This window comes from Dendropsophus ebraccatus, chromosome 14, assembly GCF_027789765.1.
Source record: "Dendropsophus ebraccatus isolate aDenEbr1 chromosome 14, aDenEbr1.pat, whole genome shotgun sequence".
NCBI classification, from domain to species: domain Eukaryota; kingdom Metazoa; phylum Chordata; class Amphibia; order Anura; family Hylidae; genus Dendropsophus; species Dendropsophus ebraccatus.
In genome coordinates, this window is record NC_091467.1 from 72144542 (window position 1) to 72165924 (window position 21383).

A 21383-nucleotide genomic window follows, 5' to 3' on the forward strand; every position below is an offset into this window, starting at 1 on the left:
ACATGTGGTATCACTGACACGTCCTGCTGCACGGTTTGGCCATTTCCCCCTGCACTGACTGCAGTGTGTGCACATACCCTTACAGTAAAGAAGCCTTTCCAGCATTGAAGATTACACCTTTTTTTCCTCCAGTTGGTGACTGGGCAAGGCGACCATATGATTTATGTAGTGTCACCTGGTCGCCCTCTGTGCTATCTGTGTATAGCCATGCTTGATGTTATATCGGGCAGGAGAGTACGAGTAATGTGAGGGCTGTCTCCGAATGACTAAAGAGACTCGACAGGACTTATCCCCCCATCGCTCTCCCTCCCTTACTGTCACATTAGTGAAATGTTTAGAGGGGAAAATATTGTGACAATAAGAGAAATGGCTGACTGGGAAGGCTCCGCACTTGTTTCCAGGAAATGTGGCAACGCTGCGGTGAGGCAGACCAGGAAATCCATCGACATGAAGAAATAAGGGCCGTCTCCCTCTATAGATTATATTCATAGTGAGGATCCAATCACTTCCTATGAATAATACATGAATTCTATGATGATCCTCCGCCTGACCCGGCATCTGGCATGGATAGATGTTAGTGCCTGCTGGCCGACACATGACATGCCAACTATAGGATGCCAGAGGAATATTGGGCACTAGGCCTTGTATATGATACACTCTGGGCGTCGTATGGTACTGTGCTGACCCTCCAGCACTGACCTCTCTCCATGTCGGGGCGGCAGGCGATTTTGATAACAGAATTGAAGGTCAGACGTTTTCTCCCATCATGCCTTGTGCACAGGTTTCATAATACAGTACTTTCATAATACTATACGCCACAATACATAGAGTAAGGAATGTGACAAGTGTGATAGGATATCCACCAAGCCCATGTTCCCTTCCCGGGGTAGATGATGGACACTTATGAGTAATAAGGTCGTGTTCAGACGAGAAACAAACACAATAATTATAGCAACATTGCATTAGCGTCTGATGTCACAACACACCAAGAACAGATGTTTATGCCCTGGGATCAGATTTGGGTTCTCCCTTAAAGGGCAACTGTCATCACTATAATGCTGCCTGAACCAAGAGTCACTGGGGCGGAGCCTGGTGGCTTCTGTTCACCCCACCAGTCGTGATTCGTAGATCTGTCCTTGTTCGGGTATAGGGTACAATCTGTCAATCAACGCTGATGGGGCAGGGAGAAGCCACTAGGACATGCCCCCATGACTCATAATTAAAAATCTTCTGCATAATCCTAATACCCTTACCCCATTAGTCACATCCATGGGGATCCAGGAAGCTGTTTAGTGGGATCTGGGTATTTTTACAATCTTTCAGTTGGAAGGATGTTAAGACTCAAATGCTATATTATATATACTATCATGCCACTGCGTATTTAAAGGGAATGTGTCATTGGAAAAATCTAGCATATTTTTTAATAAGTTTTGGGAATGCGTTTTTAAAATATTCCTGAAATTTTGCAGTTTTCATTCTGGCCACTAATCCTACAAATAAGCTTCCTGTTCTGTCTTTAAGGAGGCGGAAACTGCTGGAAAGTGTTCTGTACAGCATTTGGCTTTGTTCACACACCCTTGTAATGAGGGTCGTTTTTAGGGGACTGGAAATAATGCACATTATTGCAAAACGGCCGTTATTTGCTGTTAAATTACGGCTGTCCACTAACAATGTCCGTCATTTTAAAGGTGTTGGAACATAGTGAAAGTTGACAGTACTAGATAGAGGAGATGATAGCAGCTCTGCCTCCCCCTCCCTGTAGAATGACCTTTGCACAGGTCACAGAGCATGCTTACAAACATAGCCTATAGTTGATCTCTAGGGATCCAAGAAAGGAAACACCCTGTGATCAGCTTAAGATGAAAGGAGCCATCTAACAAACAAAGAGAACCCCTTTAAGTGATGGTGTGGGGGGGTTATACATTGATATATGTTATACTGTATTAATCTGTCAGGATAAACCACACAGGAGGATGCATAGTGTCACTTTTATTTTACTCCAAGCACCATAAATAATAACAATACAAAAAAAAGTACCTTCTCATACACAAGAAGTTTTTAGGGATATAAGTTCCTCTAAAGATTAGTATTAATTCCCACAGGAAAAAAAAGTAATCTCTGCAGATAAAGGAGATATTCCATCTGTACATTTTACTGGCAAAGTAATGGTTAATCATTGGCAAAGAATTCCGACCCTGGCTCCGTACAGAATCCTGCGGCCGGTGATCAGATTATTGAGAAGGTTCTAGCGTTTTGGCGTTTGTTAAGGAGTCGTTCAAGTGCCTCTCGATCGTCTACAGTAGCTTCCCCTTTAATCCCATGTCCCGCTGCTGGAACCCATCAGAATGTGATTGTCAGTGTACACGGCACCATACATAGCCAATCGTAGTAAGATCGCGTCAGTGTAATGGCGGGGAAGTCATTCCGGGAATTTATCTTACAGGCACGCCACATGTCTCTGTAATGGGAACGGTAAACACCTATTTTCTGTAGGTCTTAGGGTTCCACTTAAAAGGCAACAAAGCTGAGGAGATGCAACAAGATACGAAACCAGCAAGGTTGGGCCGATGGGGGGTGGAGAAACTTAGAACAACATATCCAAGGTGAACAGATGATCCGGGGGTTTGTAGTGATATTTCTCGGCCTGATATTGTACATCTCCTCCTCTACATCCGTCAAAAAATTGCCTTAATGGCTCGTTTGAGCGCAACGTCTCGAATCCACGGGGTCTACCCTTGGTCACTTTGGATCATGAATAACCTTGGTCTGAAATTGATGGCAGAGTGCTTGTATAGCATACGAGCTCCAGTCATGGTTCCATGGGTAGCGTATAGAGAGCGTGTAGGTAAAGGGGTTATTGCCTGAATAGCCCTCTGGTACCAAGCTCAAATCAAAACGGGGGCGAGCAAGTCCGCTCTACGCATGGTTTGCATCTCGGCTTATGAAGTAGACCATGTGTCCTTCTTACACCCTTATTTCATCCTCATCTTCCTCTTCATCCATAAATGAAAAATCCCTTGCTCGCCTCGGTTTGTCCTCTGGAAGGCCTGAAGAGGGTCTGGGAACTGAGTGGGACTCTTTGGTGGGGTGACTCCTGTGGTTCCTGCTTGACGTAGAATGGGCTTGACTGGGTGGAGCTACTGAAGAACTGGTCTGTCTAGTTGGTAGAGAACTTTGGTTGTAGGTTGTCCGGTTTATCTCCGGCTCATCAAGGCTGCGGTCAAGATCCTGCTCCCACTGACTCTTGTCCATTACGCTTAGTATATCGCCCAACATGGAAGGGCCCAAGTCAATGTGAAACGACATGATGGATTCGGCATGCTTCATGCCATAGCTACTTTTTGGGGCTGAGTCTGGCAGGTCTGTTAGTTCTCCAAATTCTTTCTCCGCTAAGCTAGTGTCTGAGATGGGCATTGGACTGGGCACTGGGCTCCGAGCAGAGGCCCCGTTTATGTGTTGCTGCTCTTCAGGCGTCTTCTTCACTGGACTGGATGAGAGGCTCTTGGGCAACTTTTTGCTTGAGCCCCTTTCTGACTCTTTTTCTGTCAGCTGTGGCAATGAAACGGCATTCTTAACAAAAAGCGCTGAGTCCCTTAAAGACCCCAACATGTCTCTTCGATCACCTCTGGTTACTGAAAGGGAGCGTTTGCTGCTTCGGAAGTGCCGGGACAGTAGGCCTGGTTTGGAGGTAGACTCTTCTGGTTCGGCTTGCTCCTCTTTGCTCAGAAATGATGTGTCTCCAAAAGCATCTCCAGACCGTCCTATGTGCATGGTGTGCCGGAAATCCCCAAGGGGTGCGCTTATCATTTCGGCAGTGAGGTCTGCCCGCGAGCGTCTCTTGGATGCATTTGGGTTGGCGACCAGCTGCTTGAGAATTGGCATCTTTGCTATTTTGACCACTACAATCTCCAAGAAGAACCCTTTGTTTTACTGGCAGCTCTCTGTGTAGTTGTATCCTACAATATTGTGATGCAATGAGATGAGTATAAGGAGTGTCCTCAGGAAACTTTATGGGGAGTTCTCAGGAAACCAGTAAATTGAAGATGAAGTGACGAGTTTATTGTGACTCACGGGAATCCATTAGAGCCTGAGGAGACAAAAGAGGAAATAAAATGTAAAGTTCTGATGTAATCTTCTAAGAGTATAGTATTATTCATCATCTAATAATTATATGAATATTCATGACCTCCACGTTATGAGGTGTCTGACAGTGGCCTGTGCCCTTCTCCCCATGTATGCAGGGATCAGTAGAGATGGCTGTCGGCCATGCAAGTGTTTTCTCAGTGACTATGTGAAATGTACAGCCAGCTTTAGACTGCATCTACATAAGGTGTCAAGGAAATTGGGATGAGGAAAACGACATGGAATGATTAAGGGAGGGACATGGGGTGTTGGGACTGGAAGATAAGGGGAGGGGCAGGGGGTGTTGGGACTGGAGGATAAGGGGAGTGACAAGGAATGTTGGGACTGGAGGATGAGGGGAGGGGCATGGGGTGTTGGGACTGGAGGATAAAGGGAGGGACATGGGGTGTTGGGACTGGAGGATGAGGGGAGGGACATGGGGTGTTGGGACTGGAGGATAAAGGGAGGGACAAGGAATGTTGGGACTGGAGGATAAGGGGAGGGGCATGGAGTGTTGGGACTGGAAGATGAGGGGAGGGGCATGGGGTGTGTTGGGACTAGAAGATGAGGGGAGGGGCAGGGGGTGTGTTGGGATTGGAAGATGAGGGGAGGGGCAGGGGGTGTGTTGGGATTGGAAGATGAGGGGAGGGGCATGGGGTGTGTTGGGACTGGAAGATGAGGGGAGGGACAGGGGGTGTTGGGACTGGAGGATAAGGGGAGGGACATGGGGTGTTGGGACTGGAGGATAAAGGGAGGGACAAGGAATGTTGGGACTGGAGGATAAAGGGAGGGACAAGGAATGTTGGGACTGGAGGATAAAGGGAGGGACATGGGGTGTTGGGACTGGAGGATGAGGGGAGGGACATGGGGGTGTTGGGACTGGAGGATAAAGGGAGGGACATGGGGTGTTGGGACTGGAGGATAAGGGGAGGGACATGGGGTGTTGGGACTGGAAGATAAGGGGAGGGGCAGGGGGTGTTGGGACTGGAGGATAAGGGAAGGGACATGGGGTGTTGGGACTGGAGGATAAGGGGAGTGACAAGGAATGTTGGGACTAGAGGATGAGGGGAGGGGCATGGGGTGTTGGGACTGGAGGATAAGGGGAGGGGCATGGAGTGTTGGGACTGGAAGATGAGGGGAGGGGCATGGGGTGTGTTGGGACTGGAAGATGAGGGGAGGGGCAGGGGGTGTGTTGGGACTGGAAGATGAGGGGCATGGGGTGTTGGGACTGGAAGATGAGGGGCATGGGGTGTTGGGACTGGAAGATGAGGGGCATGGGGTGTTGGGACTGGAAGATGAGGGGCATGGGGTGTTGGGACTGGAGGATTAAGGGATGGACATGGAATGTTGGAACTGAAGGATGAGGAGAAGGGAATGGAATTTTTGGACTGGGGAGTGAGGGGAGGGACATGAAATGTTGAGACTGGAGGATGAGAGGAAGGGCATGGAATTTTAGGACTATAGGGTCATTCTAAGAGTACACAAAAATAGCACTCAGTCAATGTAAAGATAGGTGGTGGTCCAACCCTTTTGCAGCATGCAGTGTTGTGAGTGTGAGGTTAGTATTATTGTTACTGGATACTGAAATGGTGGGGACCCTATAGATCACAGATGGATAGCACACCATACTACTGCTGGGCTGTTGTAGCTACTTATAAATGTTATTCACCCCTGGAGTAAAAAACAACACAAACACCAATGTGCCTCACAGCAAAGAAATGTAACAACTCAAAACCTCTTCCTTTCCTCCATCATTTACCTATTTTTATAACCGTATTAAATACATTTATTAGGTCAGGCTCCACCGGTACTGAGGCATCTACGGGGAACGCTTTCTATCTATAACAGGTCGCTAATAGACAAGTTTAGCAATGAATGGTGACAGGCGTCAAAGCTTGTATCCCCCTAATATGAGAAGAGGGAGGCAGAGGTAACCGTGCAGAAAACAAAGCCTGCGAAGACGAGCCGAGTTATATACGAGGAAAGTGACAGGCGAAGCGGGTGACTGCACCGCAGCGCTAAACCGGGAGATGTGTTCTACTCCAGCCTGGCTTCTAGTATTCTCCATCTCTGTTATAGTCAGATTTTACTGAACTGGATATTAACCCTTTCATTAAAAGTGGAAAAAGCTGGAAGCTGAGATATGTGATGCTGTTTGCGGTGCTTATCCCAGTGTAGAGTGGTCTTAGCGGTCCCTGCAGTGGGTGGTGAGGAAGCAGTCCTGCCTCGGGCCTATAAGGTCCCTTGGCTACACCAGTAGTATAGGTGGCGCCTGCTAGTCAGATTTACCATTCATTTAAATATACAAGATTAACCCAATAAGCTTCTATTACATACAATTTATTAAAGAAGTACCCCCGAAATGACCTTTCATGGTCCTTAAATTTATAACTGCCCAGACAAATGGGTGACAACTCTAACTTCCTGGTTAAGCAGTTTCTCAGTACTACAAGTCCCAGAATGCATTGCTTTACCTCACTGTTCATCGCAGTCCTCCCACCCTGCCTACTCCCCTCCCACAGCACTCCTGCTGGTTCTCCACCCAAAGCTGTTGCAGAAAATCTAATTTCACTGCAGACTATTGCACAATTGGTGAGGTTACAGACCCTGCTGCATTCACTTTCCACCATAGCATCCTTCATCACAAGGCAGCATGCTGTTATCACTCCTCCCTGACAGGGGGATGGTGCTGGAGGGACATCACTGAGGGGGATGGGGCTAGGGTTCAGAGACAAGATCCAATCAAGATTTCCGTCACAACTTTGCTACATTCACTTGTAAATTACTTCTATTAAAAAATCTCCAGTCTCCCAGTACTTATCAGCTACTGTATGTCCTGCAGGAAGTGGTGTATTTTCTCCAGTCTGACACAGTGCTCTCTGCTGCCACCTCTGTCCATGTCAGGAACTGTCCAGAGCAGCAACAAATCCCCATAGAAAACCTCTCCTGCTCTGGACAGTTCCTGACATGGACAGAGGTGGCAGCAGAGAGCACTGTGTCAGACTGGAGAGAATACACCACTTCCTGCAGGACATACAGCTGCTAATAAGTACTCGAAGACTGGAGATTTTTTTATAGAAGTAAATTATAAATCTCTGGCACTTGCTGGGATCAGTTTATTTGAAAGAAAAAAAAAAAAAAAGTCAACAACCCCCTTAAAGAAAATCGGTAGCGGCACTTTAAAAACTGCAACGAAATGATGACCGCATGCACCGCCCCATTATATTTAAGAATACAATAGACTCCGGGCTCCTATCCAGCACTGGGAGAGATTGATGTCCAGGAGCGGTCATGTGACTGCGCGCTCCTAAGGATAATGATGGAAATCTTCCCAGCGGTGGATTCTCTTGGGGGGGGGGGGGGTCACCTAATCTATATCGCGGTAATATAAAGGCCGCTCACACATCAGGCATTCTGGGAATAGAAACGCTCTGTCATTGAGCGGCTTGTAGCACTCCCTCACTTCTGTCCTCGCTGATCCCTACAAAGCCATGTGCAATCCTCTGTGTAGATGATGGATTACCTGTACCAGTGCTGGGGTGACCGCAGAGCCACATACATAGCATACAATCCATAGGGAGGAGGGTATGGGCTGTATACAGCAGAGCCACATACATAGCATACGATCCATAGGGAGGAGGGTACAGACTGTATACAGAAGGGCACATACATAGCATATGATCCATAGGGAAGGGGGTACGGACTATATACCGCAGAGCCACATAGCATACAATCCATAGGGAGGAGGGTACGGACTGTATACAGCAGAGCCACATACATAGCATACGATCCATAGGGAGGAGGGTATGGGCTGTATACAGAAGGGCACATACATAGCATATGATCAATAGGGAGGGGGGTACGGACTATATACCGCAGAGCCACATAGCATACAATCCATAGGGAGGAGGGTATGGACTATATACAGCAGAGCCACATACATAGCATACGATCCATAGGGAGGGGGGTACGGACTATATACAGCAGAGCCACATACATAGCATACGATCCATAGGGAGGGGGGTACGGACTATATACAGCAGATGGGGAAGTTGGTTTCCCTGCAGATGCTCTGACCTTTAACCTGAATGGCTGCCTTTAAGGAAGTGATGTATGTCATACAAGTATAATAGCAAACTGCTGAGTTAAAGTTTTCCTGGTCTGATCGTCTGTTCTTGTCAATATCATATTGGAGAGGACTGACCCTTGGCACCCTTATCAATCATCTGATTTAAAGGGGTACTCCGGTGAAAATCTTTTTCTTTCAATTCAGACTGGTTTCAGAAAGTTATATAGATTTGCAATTTACTTCTATTTAAAAATCTTCCCATACTTATCAGCTGCTGTATGTCATGGGGGATGTGGTGTATTCTCTTCAGTCTGACACAGTGCTCTCTGCTGCCACCTCTGTCCATGTCAGGAACTGTCCAGATCCCAGCAGCAAATCCCCATAGAAAACCTCTCCTGCTCTGCCAGTCTCTGTAACTTCAAAATGTATGGTGCTGTGCCTGGCAAACAATAAAGAAGCATCAGTGTTTGCATGCTGAGCGTGGCACCCTCCTGTATCTGGCGGCACATATGTCTGCAAGCCGCATGAGAAAATCTTGGCATCCATACGCGGGCCAGATGTTCCCAACCCTTGGGGTAAGGGTTTAAAAGCTGACTGGTGGGGGTCCGACCACTGTGATCCCCATAATGTACAAGTGCAGTTTTTAATCAATTCTGCCCCATTTACGTGTGTAGTCCGCGCCCTATTCATTCCCTATGGGGTTCCCGGAAATCGGTGAATGATAAACGTGTTCTGCGTCTTCTGCAGCTTCCTAGAGAATCAAAGGAGCACCTCCCCCGTTCTCATCATGGTTGGGGGCAAATACAGACCGATGTGCTTATCCCTCATCCCTCATCCTGCGGATAGGTATTAAGTAGAGCTGGAGCATGCTGGAGTCCGATCATCAGGCGTTCGAATACCGGTGGCTGAAGAGGTTGGATGCCGCCCTAGAGAGTCCAGGAAAACATGGATACAGCCTATGGCCTATGGCTGTAAACACCAGGACTCCCTAGGGCGGCATTCAACAACTTCAGCCACCGGTATTCAAACGCCGAATGATCGGACTCAAGCATGCTCCAGTTGTACTCATCTCTAGTAATAAATTCTTAAGATGGAAAACCCCTTTAAGGGTGGTATTACACGGGCCGAGCAGGGCCCGATAATACCTGTAAACGAGCAGCGATCTGCTAGGTCGTTGTTCATTCACTGGGCCTATTACACGGCCCGATAATCGTTGAACAAGGCCTGCAAGGACATTGTTACCGATGTCCTTGCAGCCCTTGCATAACGATATACATTACCCATCCACGTTCCAGGGCTGCTGCTGCGGTCTTCTTCTCCCCGGGACCTGCGCACTCTAGCTTCAGAGTGGCCTGTCAACTCAGCCAATCACAGGCCGGGACCGCCGCGGCCTGTGATTGGCCGGGTGGCCTGTCAGCTGACAGGCCACTCTGACGTTACAGCGCGAGGGACCCGAGGAGAAGAAGACCGCAGCAGCAGCCCTGGAACGTGGATGGGTAATGTATATCGTTAGTCGCCGCCCGCGCACCGCTATTACACGTAGCGGTACGCGGTCGGCGCCCGACAAAAATAGGTCAGAACCTATATCAACGATCAGCCGATGATCGTTCTCATCGGCTGATCGTTGGATTTATTACATGGAACGATAATTGGCCGAATCGGGCCGATTATCGTTCCATGTAATAGTACCCTAAGGTTCCAGAAAACCCCTTCCGACGCTTTATAAATAAAGTTTATTGAAGAGAGCAAGCTGCGATATAGGACATGGCTAGGCCTAGTGTTCTTGAGGAATTCTTCGCTGCAGCCTGTCAAAATGGGATGTCAATGTATAAAATGGATTTTTATCATGAAAAAGCAGTTTGAAGCTCTCCCCCCATCTTCATGGTTCTCTTATGGAGAGGGAAGGGTTGGAGGGAGATGAGGCACCAAAACAGGACAACAAAGAGTTAATTTACAGCTACATCACTGGGCTATCTCCTCTGAAGTCAGCACTGACCTCTCTGACCTCTGAATACCGGCTTTCACACAGCTCCCACTGTGTAATCCTTTGTTCTCTGCTCTCTACTGGTGACTAATCTCCCTCCTCCCCCCTCCATAGAACAGACAGGGCCTGAATCTGAGTCGAGATTTCCTGATGAGCAGTGAATGAGAGCGAGCAGGGAGGGGGGACCTGGGGAAAGTCTTTTTGAATGCAGATAATTGCATATTTGCCTAATAAACCCAATTACAAAGTGTCTTAAAATCCCCTGTACTATTGATTTCTGCAAAACAAAAAAATACAACAGTGACACTTTAAGATTTAAAATCTTCCAGCAGTGACCGCACATGCATTCTGGGAAATTTTGCCTTTAAGTCCAACCCTGCATAATAATGTGATATTGGATAACTGAATTGTCCCTGAACTGAACTTCCCCAGATTAACCCCTTCTAGGCTCCTGTGCACACTCGCTGGTCTCTTGACTTGCATCTGGATCAGCTGATCATATTTATGGTGGAGGATCTGTGTATTGGTGTATTGATGCATCTGGGGTTAACTAATGTGATAGGAGCGCAGAGGATCCATCAGCAAAACCGCCCCATGTAAACCCCCCGTGTACAAGGAAATCTGCCTGCCCTGCACAATCCTGCACTGACCTGAGCATCAGCTGCCTGGAAGCCCTGACCGAGCGCTTTACATATCGAAAGCCTGAACGTGTAAGTGCACATGGCTTAAAGGGCCAGAAGGCCTAATGTCAGCGCTATTATCACCTAAGTGTAGGGTTATGGACTTCCTGTTAGGCATCTTAGTATATGGCTGATAACAGGGGACAATAGACTGCAGTCAGCTACATAACAATATCCCACCATTAAAGGGGTAGTTCACCAAATGTTTTCTTTTAAATCCACTAGTGCTGGAGATTTGTAGTTTATTTCTGTTTATAAATCTCCAGTCTTCCAGTACTTATCAGCTGCTGTATGTCCTGCAGGAAGTGGTGTATTCTCTCCAGACTGACACAGTGCTCTCTGCTGCCACCTCTGTCCATGTCAGGAACTGTCCAAAGCAGGAGAGGTTTTCTATGGGGATTTGCTGCTGTTCTGGACAATTCCTGACATGGACAGAGGTGGCAGCAGAGAGCACTGTGTCAGACTGGAGAGAATATACCACTTCCTGCAGGACATACAGCAGCTGATAAGTGCTGGAAGACTTGATATTTGTTTTAATAGAAGTAAATTATAAATCTCTGGCACTTACTGGGACAAATTTTTTTTTGGTTAACAACCCCTTTAAATAGCCAGTTCACCCACCTGTAGACATCTGTTCTGGGGTACTTGCCCCTCCTCAATACACAGCAGGGGGCTGGCGCACTCTGATACAGTTCATAGGGGCCTTTTGCGCACCAGAGACCACCCATGCACCCTATAGCTACGCCAATGATGTACAAGACAACAAAAGGCTACTACAAGCTTAAAGGGGTACTCCAGCGTGGGGGCTATTTTTTTGATCTGGCCGGGGAGGAGGTGGCTGAGGGAAAAGACGTCCACTCACCTCCCTGGTTCCAGCGGCGGGTCCCGTATCGCGGCGCTCCGGTCCCTGGTTCCCGGACGCTTCCTGGTGTCTGACGCGGGCTCGAGACGTGACGTCTCAGGTCCGCTCAGCCAGTCAGTAACAGAGGCGGGATCCGTTTCAAGTCCGCTCAGATCCCACCTCTGTCACTGACTGGCTGAGCGCGCTTGAGACGTCACGTCTCGGGCCCGCGTCAGACACCAGGAAGCGGTCGGGGACCGGAGCAGCGCGATACGGGACCCGCCGCTGGAACCGGGGAGGTGAGTGGACGTCTTTTCCCTCAGCCACCTCCTCCCTGGCCAGATCAAAAAAAGTAGCCCCCACGCTGGAGTACCCCTTTAAGCTTGTCCTGACACGGACAGAGGTGGCGGCAGAGAGCAATCTGTCAGACTGGAGAGAATACACCACTTCCTGCAGGACATACAGCAGCTGATAAGTACTGAAAGACTGGAGATTTTTTAAATAGAAGTCAATTACAAATCTATATAACTTTTCGGAGTGTCCCTTTTAACTTTCCAATGTGCTTTCTCTTCCAATTCCTCACCCTAAATTTATACTTGCCGTCAATGAATGGGAGCGCTCTAGTCCTGGTTGAGCACTCTAGAATGCTTCAATCCATAAACAGCAAGCAAAGGGAGAGGAAGGGAATCAAAGTATATTAGAAGGTTGCTGGGTCTTCCATGATACAGGCAGGATGGGTTATTTTAGGCCGCTGGTCTGACTTTGCCGCCATGTCACACGTCTCTATAAAGGTTTTATCCCTTCCCATTGTATTACTCATGCTCATGCGGGGCCGAGTCTTGGTGGTCTCGACAATTATGCAGAAAATGTTCCCGTCTCTAGGACGCTGTCAGCAATGCTATTCCGGTGCAGTGGAGCCGGGCGGCCTAACAAGGCATAGTATTCCCCTTACTCACCGCCACAGAAATAGAGCGAGCGGATGAGTCTGCACCCGGCAGGAGAAGTCTAGCCATATCCCAGCATCCAGCCACCTTGGTCATCACTCAGCTTTCCCAGAGACAGATAGACGTAATGAACGAGACTATTACCTAGAACAAAGATGGTAAAACTGTCCCTCTAACTGTTTCAGGACTACAGTTCCCATCATGCCTTCCCTGGCTGACCAGACCTGATAGGAACTGTAGTTCCCAATCCCTGGTTTATAAGGTGAGAATACCCCTTTAGTCTTTTACTGATATAGCATCCAACATCTGAGATTTAGCTACATTTGTCTCCAGTCTGGACCAGCCTCTCATCAGTTACAGATACAATTGTTGCCTTTAAGCCTGTGCTGATACATTGTAGCAAACCCTCAGGACAAGATAGAGCTTTCATTTGTAAAAGGGGAACTCCGGTAAAAAACTTATTCTTTCAAATCAACTGGTGTCAGAAAGTTATATAGATTTGTAATTTACTTATTTAAAAAAAAAAACTTCAGTCTTCCAGTACTTATCAGCTGCTGTATGCCCTACGGGAAGTGGTGTATTCTCTCCAGTGTGACAGTGCTCTCTGCTGCCACCTCTGTCCATATCAGGAACTGTCCAGAGCAGCAGCAAATCCCCATAGAAAACTAGAGATGAGCGAACCTCGAGCATGCTGGAGTCCATCCGAACCCGAACTTTCATGGCTGTATCCATGTTTGCCAGACAACCTTAGAGCTTTATCCAAGTTCAGCAGCCCCAGCTAATCAAATACTGAAATTTCGGGTTTGGATGGACTCTAACCTGAACCCGGTTCGCTCATCTCTATAGAAAACCTCTCCTGCTCTGGACAGTTCCTGACATGGACAGAGGTGGCAGCAGAGAGCACTGTGTCAGACTTGAAAGAATATACCCTTTCCTGTAGGACATACAGCAGCTGATAAGTACTGGAAGACTGGAGATTTTTAAATAGAAGTAAATTACAAATCTATATAACTTTCTGACACCATTTCATTAAAAAAATATATATAAAATATTAAATAAATATATATATATTTTCACTGGAGTACCCCGTTAAAGGGATATTAATGAGGGATAACCAGTGGATCTGATTGCTGGCGACTTGAATGATCTTTTGGATATGGGATAGCTTTACGATATGAGAACACTAAGGGCCCTATTCCACCGGACGATTATCGTTCAGATTATCGTTAAATCGTTTAAATCTAAACAATAATCGTTTGTTTGAATAGCAGTTAACGATTAACGACCGAACGAGAAATTGTTGATCGCTTTATAAGACCTGGACCTATTTTTATCGTTGCTCGTTTGCAAAACTTTTGCAAATCGTTCGCAATGAATAAGATGTCGTTCGGTCATTCGCAGTAGATACGAACGCAATAGCGAAGAAGAAACGATCGCAAATACGATCGTAAGTAACGATTATGGTTCCATGGAAATGAGTGAACGTTTTCAGGTCTTTCGCAACAGCGGTCGTTTGAGATTGTTAATCGTTAACGATTATGCGAACGATAATCGCTTTGGACAATCCCTTTAGTATAAATTTTTTCTTTTTGACCTGAAAGTCAGAAATGTTCAGTTTTCCCTGGGAGTAAAAATATCTAAATGGGCAAAGTAAACACATGCGCGGGGCCCCTGAGCCCTCCTCTGTCCTCAGACGGCCCGGGGCTCACATAGGAGACGTCTGTTCACATGACAGAGGGGCTATGTGCGAGGGGCCTGTCCGTCAAGTATCGGAGAGCAATAACATTACACGTTGCGCTATAACCTTCTCTAAGGGAGCCTCAATATTCAGGATCCTGTGACCCAGCTGCTCAATGGCGTCCTTTATTCTGCGCAGACATCTTGTAAACCTCGAACGCCAATGATTCTCCGCTCCTAATGACGGCCGACATCACAAGTCTCCATTACACAAGGACCCCAGTGTGGGACACGGAGCGAAGAATAACATTAACTAAAGGGGATCTCCGACGCTGTATAAATAAAGTTTATTGAAGAAAGCAAGCTGCAATATAGGACATGGCTAGGCCTAGTGTTCTTGAGGAATTCATCGCTGCCACCTGTCAAAATGGGATGTCAATGTATATGAGCATGTACTGGCCCCATGGACTTAACCCCTTGAGGTCAGAGCTATTGCTCCATCCCAACTATTAGCGGTCGGTATGGAACGGACTTGACTTCTAGACCCCTCTAAGACATATTGGTATGTCACAGTGGCTTAAAGGATTTATCCAGAATTAGAAAAAGCACAGCTACTTAATGAAAAAACAGTGCCACCCCTGTCTTGAGGTTGTGTGTGGTATTACAATTCAGCCTCATTCACTTCAAGGGGACTGAGCTGCAAAAAAACAAACTGAGGACTGGAGAAGTGCTGTTTCTGAAAGAAAGCTGACATGTTTTTCAAAGCCTGAACTATTCCTTTAGGGGGCAATAGCCTGAGCATTGTCAACAAAAACGTAACACATTGCACTTTTATTCTGGAAAATACAAGTATAGGAAAGGTCCCCAATATAGTCTCCAGCTGACTATATTCCACCCTTTAACGTCAATGAGGCCTGTGCTGGTACCTGCACATATACATTGGCATCCCATATTTGACCTTTACCTAAACACAGTGTGAACCCAGTCCAAAAAAAAGTGTATCTAATGTGTACGGGAGGTCTGACGATTCTCCTCCAACTCCTTCCGAGAAGGATCAGACATGGTAGATTTCAATGCCCAATCCTTTTGCTCGCCGTAAAGATAAGCTGCCGCTTTCCATCCTCTCAGTTCAGGTGCGATTTGCAATTAGGCTCCATTCTCTTCAATGGACCTTGGAGTTGCAATGCACCCAAACTAGAGACAAGAGCGGTGCTGTCTCTGGAAGAAAGTGGCCATGTTTCTCTTTCTGGATAACCCTTTTAAGGGGATATATCCATCTTTGTTTGTTATCCCCTGCTCTTACACACTGCTGGGACCACACGGAGTAACAACACACATGCAAGTCCTGCCTCTCTATTCTGATGGGAGACTTGGGTCCCCATCCCCCTGGTTGGACCAACACTGAATAATATATTACCCCTATATCGGTGATGGGGCAGCTGGAGGGTGATAGGTTCCCCATCCCTGCCCTATACATGGATAGAGGATAACAAGCCAAGAAGGCCTAGCTGACACATGGTAGTCCTCACATTTCACATATACATGCTGCCATCTCTGAAAACTGCCATAGGGCCCATACTATAGTTCCTTGTCATGCAGATACGGAGATCGCGTACAGATTCAGATCACCATCCACATCAATATCTACATCCTGCCTGTAGTAGTTGTAAACATTGATGTAGCTTATTGTTATCCAGGCAAATCTGTCTTCATCCGGATGTCCTGTTAGTGCAGCCTCAGGCTTTGGGCCTACAACGTCATGTGATCATATTGTGGTATGAAAAATGGATTTCACAGCGGAGTCTCCACTACCTCCTTTAGGAACATGATGTGGATGAGGTTATACATGTCTTCTGGTAACTTCTGTACGTCATCCCTGTGAATATAAACATGTAACGTGTGGAGAGATTGATGAGCATGAGGTAAGGCGCTAGCGATGCTCTGTGATCAGTAGTTAGTGCCATGGTGGCAGACCACACTCTGTCCAGGCTCCATAGCAGCTGCGTGGTCTGCCTCCATGGTAGCTACACCACTGCACAGCTCTGAACTATCACCCAGGCTGTAATTAACATACTGATGTCATTACTATATTATGTGTATTACTTTATTACATGTATGGTATACCTATATGTAAACTATGATATACTCGGAGCATGCACCTTGCTCTCGTCAACAAACTTTAATGATATAACCCCCCCCCAAAAGCCATTCACTGTACATAATGAGGCATGTTACTTTACTACTGTTGTGATTAAGCTGTAAAAAAAAGTCACAGGAAGGTCACATTGTGGTCAGTGCTGACAAAGTTGTATGTGACTTGTGACCTGTGAGCAAAAATCCACCAAAGATGGATTTTGTGACTTGCAACATGTTGCAATTTGTATTGCGGACGCATTGACGTTGTCACAATTCAACACTTAATTTAAAGGGGTTATCCAGGCTTACAAAAACATGGCTGCTATCTTCTAAAAACAGCCCCTCTCCTGTCCTCAGGTTGGGTGTGGGGGTTTTGCAGCTCAGTTCCAATGAAGTGGACAGGGGTGGTGCTGTTTTTGCAAGAAAGTAGCCGTGCTTTTTCTAATCCTGGATAATCTCTTTAAGGAGTTCTCCCATTTATCTCAAGATTGCGGCCCCCACCTGATCACATACTTGTCCTCTACTTTCTGATATACTTCCGTGTGGTTAGAAAAGATAAATTGTGTTTTGTGGATATGTAAAACCTGTTGCTTTCTAGGTTTATCCTGATGGCGATCCATTCTCGGGGGAGGGGAGGGGGGGTTGCAGGCTCGGGAGATCTCACGGCAGCCCCGTCCCTCGTCGTAGTAATACTTAGAACTGCAACTCCTGGGAGTTTCCTTACCAAGGGGAATTAATACTGAGTCATAGACGGGGATTGCATCACACAGAAAGCACAATTATTAAAAAGTCCCTGGATTGTCACATGGCGGCTGAAATGTAAGACTCCGCCATGGAACTACACACTTCCAACTGTACGCTTAAAGGGGTCCTTCACTATGTACACACCCTATATGTAAGTGGGGTCCTCTGACAATACGCCGGTCCTAAGGTTTCCCCACAGCTTCGATCTGTGGGGTAAGTTGTCAGGAAGTGTTCAATTTCCCTGCAGCGCCCACACAGGTGGAATGAAGCATTACAGAGTATCTATTCAAGTCAATGGACGGTCTAAGAAATGGTGGACAAGTCACATCCCCCAGAATGTGAGTGCACACTTGGATCAGCTGAGCATGCATGGTTTATGAATGAGGAGAAGGCTGGTGTCAGAGGTCACTGGTAAAAGCTCATCTTCCCAAGAATAAAAGTATCAGGCGCGTTGAAACCTAATAGCTTGATTCTTCTCCCTCGGGAGAGTCGGGAGGCCCCCATAGACCGTTGATGGTTGTATGTGACCTGCTTTATGTTGATCCAGACAAGGGCCTAAACCGCGTCTTATGGTTTGAAATGCCAACTGTGTATGTGATAGTAAGTGGGCATGAGTTCACCCTGTTAGGTTTGCCCCAGGTCACATGACCTCCCGGTTGGCAGTGCCATGTGATGGCTGGATAATAGAATCCTGCTTGCTCTTGCACATCAGTAATCTATGTTGATAACTCGTGCCCGGACACTAGAGGAGAATAGAAAGGGAACACGTCGAGGCCTTCAGGCCATACCGTGACAAAGTTCATTGCTTGTCATAAGTTCAGTGTGACACAAGCCATAGTGCACCCTGTGCCAGCTGGCATCACTGGCAATGCCAAGCATGTCTATTATAGCCTCCTCCAACCAGTACAAAACTACAATAGCATGATGGGAATGATAGTTTTTCCACAAATAAGGGAACAGTGGTCTATTCAGCTAAAGCTTTGGCTGTCCAGGCATGATGGGAGTTGTAGTTTTGCAACAGCCGGAGAGCCAGAGTTCCCTGCCCGTCATAGATACAAAGTGCTATGGGACGAGGTGTCTGTACGGCTGTGGTCGGCATGTGGCCCTTCCATCCATATGTGCCGTTAAGCGTCGTGACAGATCCTGTTTCCTTCCATCACAACACAAGGAGAAGATCAAATCTGTGGTGACAGATGGCAGATCCCCAGATGGGACCTGCTCACTAACCGCCAAGGACTCCTACAGAGATCAGCACAATGAGGAGAGATCAGCCGACCACAGGCATCGGCTTCTGCCCAAATCACCTCTGTATACGAGGCTTCCATTCACTGACACCAAGCAGAGGTCTGTTATGTTATAAATGAAAGATGGAGAACAAGGCAAGAGAGTGGGAACACCTTCTCAGAATATGTGATAGAAATAGAAGCTATGTTAGTTATGTGCAGATATGAGGTCTGAGGAGTTAGACTAACCGGACTTTATGAGACCAGGGGGCCACCAGGTTAGCTGCTCACGTAAAGTAGATAGAATCTGCACCCCACATCCACAGAGCAGCTATGCAACTAGTGCACTGAACCCCACATCTACAGGGTATGTATGCAACTAGTGCACTGGACCCCACATCTACAGGGTATGTATGCAACTAGTGCACTGTACCCCACATCCACAGGGTTAGTATGCAACTAGTGCACTGGACCCCACATCTACAGGGTATGTATGCAACTAGTGCACTGAACCCCACATCTACAGGGTATGTATGCAACTAGTGCACTGGACCCCACATCTACAGGGTATGTATGCAACTAGTGCACTGAACCCCACATCTACAGGGTATGTATGCAACTAGTGCACTGGACCCAACATCCACAGGATATGTATACAACTAGTGCACTGGACCTCACAACTACAGGGTATGTATGCAACTAGTGCACTGGACCCCACATCTACAGGGTATGTATGCAACTAGTGCACTGGACCCCACATCCACAGAGCAGCTATGCAACTAGTGCACTGGACCCCACATCTACAGGTTATGTATGCAACTAGTGCACTGGACCCTACATCTACAGGGTATGTATGCAACTAGTGCACTGGACCCCACATCCACAGGGTATGTATGCAACTAGTGCACTGGACCCCACATCCACAGAGCAGCTATGCAACTAGTGCACTGGACCCCACATCCACAGGGTATGTATGTAACTAGTGCACTGGACCCCACATCCACAGGGTATGTATGCAACTAGTGCACTGGACCCCACATCTACAGGGTATGTATGCAACTAGTACACTGGACAACAGATTACCAGGGCCTCTATGCAACTAAAGCACTGGACCCCAACTCAGCAGGGTATCTATGCACCGAGTGCACTGTACCTCACACCTGCAGGGCTGCTATGCACCTAGTGTGCACTGTACCACTTGGCTGCAGGGCCGTCATGTAACTAAAGCACTGGACCTCACGGCTGAAGGGACTCACCAGACCCCATGCTTAAAGGGCCTTTATATGGCCTCTTGGGAAGAACCTGTTTAAAGGGGTGCTCTACCAATATCTATAGAATTCTATCTCCATCTCTGACTGCAAGTTCCCCCCTTAAAGTTACTGTGTGACAGCCTATGTGATCATAGACCCCTCAGTGCTATTGATAAGAATACCTGCATCCTGCATTACTGAATGGCGCCTGCAATATCTCCTTATCTAGACCTCTGACCGGCAATATATCACATGCAGATGTAGCAGAGCTGAGTGTATTCATCCCAATGTGATTAGCTGTAAGTAAACCTACATAGCTTAGCACAGGGGTAGGGAGCCTTGGCTCTCCAGCTGTTGCAAAACTACAATTCCCATCATGCCTGGACAGCCAAAGCTTTAGCTTTGGCTGTCCAGGCATGATGGGAGTTGTAGTTTTGCAACAGCTGGAGAGCCAAGCTTCCCTACCCCTGGCTTAGCACCAAAACCCCATAGAGTTAATTGGCAAACACAGCTCTGCTACATATTTGTGTATGTGTGTAATATGTATAACCGCTGCATACTATTCATAGAGTAAGCAGGATCCTTCAGTCACCCAGCTTTCCCAGAGTCCTGAATGGTCATGCAGTAATGTATCCCATCCCAGCTAGATAGATTTACGAGAGCCATATAGGTTGTCACCCAGCTTTCTCAGGAGCAGATAAGTCACCAAGTTGCATAGATTCACCATATATACACCAGGTGACATGGACGGCTCGGTCAGATTTATCTATATCCATAGAATTTCTCTTTTTTTTCCATCATTATTCAGCAGCACGTGTGCGAGGACCCGCCGACAAACACCCTAAACCTCTCCGGCTCTGCTATGTAGGATCACAGCGCATAAGTATTAGCATAACAGTCACAACTCTGAGAGAGAGACGCTCAATGGCCTCATTGTGACAGGGACAGAAGAACTTTAACCCCTCCGACCGCTTCTTGGTGATCTATTCAGCCGTACGTAGTACCCACCACAAAGACCCTCCAACAGCTCGTCCTACTCAATGGGTACAGAGACCACCCCCCTTCCCCCAACAATGAGGGGCAGTCATTTGGATGCAGGCCTTTGTGTCCCTCTGAACACACACAGTCCATGGGACGGGATCCAGGCGGTGGCGTACCAGCCGACGTCTCCCACCGCAGTGCCGAACCCGTCCACATCAGCCAACGTATAACCTACGGAGCCGACGCGTTTCACAGCACCGTGCAATGATCTGCTTACAAGGAGCTCACAATCTAAAGAACAATAGAGAAGAAGAATAAGAGCACATGGAGCGTGCAATGGACTCACCTCCAAGAAGCCTAATCCCAATCCCAATCCAGCACCTGAACAGGCAGGGGGTGCAGGATCCAGACCCACGAGTGACCAGCACGGTGCGGAGTATATCCAGCTCTCTGCAGATCTCCCCTAGTGTATGCACGACTGTACCAGCACTCACATAAAGAGCTGCAGTACAATGCAGGCCACACCCACCCCCTCTACAGCCACGCCTCCCCCCTCCGCAGCCACTCCCCCCCCCAGGACAGGCACTCTCTAGTGAATTTCGAGGAGTCAGTCTTTATAAAGACCAATAACATTAACCGGTGACAATAGACACTTAGGAATCAGGACAATGGAACAAGAGAGGAGAAGAGATCGACTTGGCGGACAATTACTTAGAGGGTTAAAACGTTCCC

General features: G+C 47.3%; 1 protein-coding gene across 3 annotated transcripts; it reads right to left on the reverse strand.

The window, feature by feature from the left end:
* Positions 1-1980: 1980 nt before the first annotated feature.
* CDC42EP4 (CDC42 effector protein 4) lies at positions 1981-21142 on the reverse strand. Of its 3 annotated transcripts, XM_069952219.1 has the most exons (3): positions 20998-21142; positions 8456-8630; positions 1981-4087 (listed from the first exon to the last, which is right to left on the reverse strand). In XM_069952219.1, exon 3 carries the CDS (start codon positions 3880-3882, stop codon positions 2965-2967), a length of 918 nt encoding a protein of 305 aa, XP_069808320.1. In that variant the 5' UTR covers positions 3883-4087; positions 8456-8630; positions 20998-21142; the 3' UTR covers positions 1981-2964. The 3 variants fall into 3 exon arrangements, with proteins under 3 accessions (XP_069808320.1, XP_069808319.1, XP_069808321.1); XM_069952218.1 differs by lacking the exon at positions 8456-8630; XM_069952220.1 differs by lacking the exons at positions 8456-8630; positions 20998-21142 and adding an exon at positions 20679-20889.
* Between the last annotated feature and the right edge of the window lie 241 nt (positions 21143-21383).